The sequence below is a fragment of the Spinacia oleracea genome, chromosome 5, assembly GCF_020520425.1.
Source record: "Spinacia oleracea cultivar Varoflay chromosome 5, BTI_SOV_V1, whole genome shotgun sequence".
NCBI lineage: Eukaryota > Viridiplantae > Streptophyta > Magnoliopsida > Caryophyllales > Amaranthaceae > Spinacia > Spinacia oleracea.
In genome coordinates this window covers 4,995,187-5,000,383 of record NC_079491.1, presented here as the reverse complement: position 1 = coordinate 5,000,383, position 5,197 = coordinate 4,995,187, and the positions used below count along the sequence as shown (strand labels likewise).

The following is a 5,197-nucleotide window of genomic DNA, read 5'->3' as shown; positions in this document are numbered from 1 at the left end:
GAATATTAATTGCACCATTTCCTTTTTTAGTAAGTTTACCCCTTGAAATGACATTTCCTATCCTTATATGTGTGGTGGAGAGCAAACCCCACTTGTTCTTTACATCAAAACTTGTACTAAGTCACATTGGTATTTTTGTCAATCTATCACCTTTTACCTCATTTCTTAATTCTTGTGTCCAATGTAGATGGTGCAATAATAAAAAAATGGAGGAAGCAGATACTAATCTTATATGCACGATATGCGTGCGAATATAAGAAATATATTGTGTTATCACATTTAAACCTGGAATAACATGTAAAAAAATATAATATAAATGCGATTAAACATATAAGTTAGATAGAGCCGAACGCATATAAACTAATTAGTTAAAATGGTAAGAATTTCATGTTGATTCAGTGATGATTGAGACTGACTTGGTAGGGAGGACCCCGTGTTCGATCTCCCGCAACAACAATTGTGAGGGACTGGAACCTATCTACTCAGAACTCGCTCCGAATCCGGATTATCCCTAAGGGTGAACCGGGTGGTACACCAAAAAAAAGATTAAAATTGTTATGAAATATTGGGTGGATGCCCATTATATCCCTAGTATATTTCCGGAATATTCTAAATCTTAGGGTTTATTGTTCCCCAAGCGAACCTATTCTATTGTACGTGTATATACCCCATTGTTCATGGAATAAAATACACAGTTGTTCTTTCCCAAATTCTCTTCTCTTTTCTCTATATTTCACAACACGTTATCAACACCAAACCCCAGTCGACTGAGTTAACGGGAACATGCGGTCCAGGTTTATTTGGCGACTATTTTTTTTATTGCTCGATCTGATTATTTATAAACAAAATTCTTCCAATTCCTTCAAGTTAATACGATTTAATTGCGTTGTGACTTATTTTTGGGGAGTTGGTGAATATTGTCGTCGCAATTGTCCAACACAAACACAATTACACAAACATATATTGCCGCAATTGTATAGTCGGTCATTTAATTAATCTCTTATTGTGGCAATTGTATTATGCTACAACTATTATATGCGCAATGTATATTGCAATTGATTCTCTTATTGTGTTTGTTTTGTTTAACTGGTCAAGTATTTTACGGTCTATTGTATTATCTGGGTAAACACAAGGTTTTTTTAATTAATTTATTGTTGTAGATAATTCCTAATTTGTAATATTTTGTATAGTGAATTATGTCGAATCTTAAAACTTGATTTTGCGGCCTTTAATATTACTGGAAAGAATTATTTGTATTGGGTGTTAGATGTTGAAATTCACCTAGATGCAAAGGATATTGATTATACAATCAAAGAAGTAAATATATGAACAAGTCAAAACAAGACAAAGGATATGATATTTTTTCGTCATCATCTCCATTAGGGTCTTAAGATCGAGTATTTGACCGTAAAAAAACAAGACAACTTTTTTTTGGGCTTTTCCTATTGATTATGTTGTCAATATATTCTTTATTTTATAAGTGTGGGGGTATTTTAGTAATCTAAGAGGAACACCAAGAGGGGATTTACTAAAATAACCTCACCTTTTAGTTTTTTTGTTTTTTTGATACTCCTCGTATAGTCGTATATCTTAATCCGAACGACAGTAGAATACTTACATATACTCCGTAATACTTCTATTTACCCCAACTCCTCTCACAGTCTAACCCTTCCCGTCATCTCCTCGTCAATCTCTGAGTTTCTCGCTCTAGCTTTCTCTCTCTACTACCAGTTTTAATTTCACTTTCCCAGCCTCCCAGGTATGCCTCTATTTGATTTGATGTGTAGTTCTTGATTTAAATTGTTTATCGATCTTTGTTATCGGTTGATTTTTATAGTCAAACCCATGGACGGAATTAGGTATAAAATTGTATATTTAAAAATTAAATATGCATTATGAAGTAAAAAATTACCTTAAAAATATATAATACGTTTCATGAATGAACAAATTATCTAAATTTTATACGAGTATGAACAGATATAATACGTTTCATGAATGAACAAATTTTGGAAGTATTAATTAGTTCTTCTTTTGGTATCTTAGATAGAAACTAAATTACAATTCGTGAGATTTGTAGGAAGAATATACACATTTTTTTTTTTTTTTTTTTTTTTTTTTATCTTCCTTGAAAATTTACGAGTAACTCCGTATATTACGTGGAAATTGTTTTGGTAGGTTGTAAGGAGCTCCGCCCACCCAATCTCCTTGATTGGCGAGTAAATATATTAAGGGTATTTTCATAAATAAATTGTCAAAAAAAACAATCTACATATACTTTTATATTAAAATTATTTTCTTTTATTTTTATTTTTTTAAATATCAAATATGTTGTACATCTCAAATTTGCAATTTCTAGATTGTATAGGTGTTCATTGTAACTACGAGAATGCCACTAAATATGTCAATCAAGAGAATGGTTTTGAAATTTCTCGATTGTAAGAACTCTGATTTGTTGGACCAATTTAATTAATTACACTAATGATATATTTGGTTGACAAGTTTTCAGAATGGGAGATTTGGCGCGACCGTTTGTTGATGAGGTACAAAAGGCAGATAAGAAGGCGCCCTTTTGGATAAAGTTTATCCACTCTGTTATTGGGTGGTTACTTTTGTTAGTAGAAATTGGGTTGAGAGTAGTAATTGGGTTGAGCTGCATTCTCCCCACCAGTGTCAGCATAACTTTCATTTTCTTCTTCCCCGTTATCATGTCTATGTTGGTGATGGAACTATTGGTTTGGTTTAAAATTCTTCAACTTGACCAAAACGTCGAAGAGGACCGTGCACTTTGGTAAGTGAAATACTCCATGCGTCTCATTACTAGGGGTGCTTATGAGCTCCCCGAACTCGCGAGCTACTCGAACCCGACTCAGTCAAAGCTCGGTCAAAACTCGACTCGAATCGGCTCGACTCGAGCTCGAGATCGACTCGAAAATTTAACGAGTCGAGTCGAGCAACTTGATACTCGACTCGAATAGCTCGAGAAGCTCGAATTATATATACATAATAAAAACTGTTATAAAAATATAAATGTTTTATTTTATCATTTTTATTCATCATTTTATGTTTTTTAATTCTTTAATAAAAATATTTTTTTTCTTCCTAAAATGGATGAATAAGTTATTAAGGACAAAAAAAAAATCTAATTCGTCCATATGGATTACACTATTTGGCAGTCAAAATGTCTTCATTCTACCGTTACTCCAACGTTGGTACATAAATAAGGGAGGAAAGAAGGAAATAAGTATATTCATTTTGTCCCACATGGGTAAATAAGTGAGGGGGAAAGAAGAAAATGTTATTTTAACTTTGTCCCACATTGGTAAATAAGTGAGGGAGGAAAGGGAAAAAGGGTTATAAGTATTACTCTTTGAGTATGAAAGTGTACAAATCAATTCCATTGGGCTTTCATTTGGACTAATGGATATATTGATTTGGGGTATAAACTTACTTTTTATAAGATTTAAATTTGATTTAAGTTGAATTTAAGCTCAATTTTGGGTTTTCAAGTTGATTACGAGTCGAGTTTTAGCTCGAGTGCTTGTGTTTTTGAGCCGACTTCGAGTCGAGTTCAAGCTGAGTTTAGTTTTTGAGCTCGGCTTTGAGTTTTCGAGCTGATTTCGAGCCGATTTCGAGTCGAGTTCGAGCTCGGGTTTAGTTTTCGAGTTTGAGTCGAGTTTGAAAATTTTAAGCTCGCGAGTTTTCGAGTCGAGTCGAGTTTGACTATGAGTTTTCGAGTTCGAGTCGAGCTTAGCCAAACTCGAGCTCGACTCGGCTCATTAGCATCCCTACTCATTACTATACGATGATAAAATTTAGAATTTTGACACTATTTACAATTGAAAAAACATTCTAAAATATTTCCAATACCTAAGGAAAAAACATATTTTTGAAAAAAAACATATTCTTGTGAGGGTGATTCATCTCAATGAGTATTTAATACTCCATCCGTCCCAAATTAATCGTTACATTTCAATGTGACAGGAGTTAGTGGGGGTACAAGTGATTCATCTCAATGAGTATTTAATACTCCATCCGTCCCAAATTACTCATTACATCTCAATGTGATAGGAGTTAGTGGGGTATTTTTTTTAATTGAATGAGAGGGGATGTGGAGACAAAAAAAAATAGTGGGACGGAGTATATTTTTTTACTAATCTAAAACACTAAAATTAGAGATATATAACGGATATAAAATGTGCATAATCAAACTTGAAAAGTAGAAATTAGAACATTATTGTGGTATTGTGGTAGCATATTGATCAACTACGCTATATTTGGTTTTGTATCCTATACTATTTCTATTTATGAATCTGAATTTGAATCTATAACGACTCTGGTTTGTTTTAATATCTTGATTAGGAATCGTGCACAGAAGTTGTTGGGAACTCTGATAGCTATTAGTATGGCTGTAGCATGTGTTCTTTGTGGGGTGTATGGAAGTGTTGACGAGCTGGGTGTTGGCAATGCAATTCTTAAAGTTGTTCAACTGTGCATTGGTGGAATCATTATCATCTTCCTGGACGAAATTAAAAAGAGATACAGTCTAGAATATAAAGAAATATCCTCCTTGTTTAAAACTGTTACTGTTCGTATGATCTGTTTATTTGAGTTACTTCTCTCCAGCGTACTTGCCGGAGTCTTGATAGTCTTGGTAGTCTTCATAGTCTATCAAGATGGAATCGTCGCAACCGCCAACTTGGTGGTCGAAGAAGTGGTCGAAGAATTCACGAGGCCAATAAATCTAAGTCTCGTGCTTTTGATTTTGTTGGCGTTATGTTTAATTTTCTTGAAGAAATCAGAGAAAAAGAAATTAATGTAACTAGGAAAATTTCGCTTCTCCCTATTGTATTGCATAGACGTTTATCTTTTGTAAGAAGGTATATACTAAAGCTTAATTTTAATATATGCATATTATTTCACCAAAAAATAAGTATTTGTTACTTTCTGCCCCCGACTTCCAGGGGTGCACAGTTTCAAATTACTAAGAGAACGCAAATTGGTTTCAAACTCTGTACTAAAGCAGAGGATACTCAAGAAGTGATGAAAACTGATGTCTATATTAACAATAAAGCAGCTAGTTACATAACAATACGAGCAGAAAGAAGTCAAGAACAGAACAAAGGTGAGTATCTACAAGGTAACAAAAGAAAAAACAGAACAAAGGTGAGTAGTGTTGTGGGTCCAGCCCACTTGTTGC

At 33.7% G+C, this 5,197-nt stretch overlaps 1 protein-coding gene across 1 annotated transcript; it reads left to right on the top strand.

Annotated features, from left to right (window-relative positions):
* Window positions 1-1,665: 1,665 nt before the first annotated feature.
* LOC130461935 (protein transport protein Sec61 subunit alpha) lies at window positions 1,666-4,913 on the top strand. Its single transcript, XM_056830247.1, has 3 exons — window positions 1,666-1,759; window positions 2,507-2,788; window positions 4,360-4,913. Exons 2-3 carry the CDS (start codon window positions 2,508-2,510, stop codon window positions 4,817-4,819), a joined length of 741 nt encoding a protein of 246 aa, XP_056686225.1. The 5' UTR covers window positions 1,666-1,759; window position 2,507; the 3' UTR covers window positions 4,820-4,913.
* Window positions 4,914-5,197: the final 284 nt, after the last annotated feature.

Coding starts and splice junctions, on each gene's coding strand:
- LOC130461935 (XM_056830247.1), top strand. CDS start 2,508: ATGGGAGATTTGGCGCGACCGTTTGTTGATGAGGTACAAAAGGCAGAT. Junction 2,789..4,359: donor GAAGAGGACCGTGCACTTTG/GTAAGTGAAATA, acceptor TATCTTGATTAG/GAATCGTGCACAGAAGTTGT.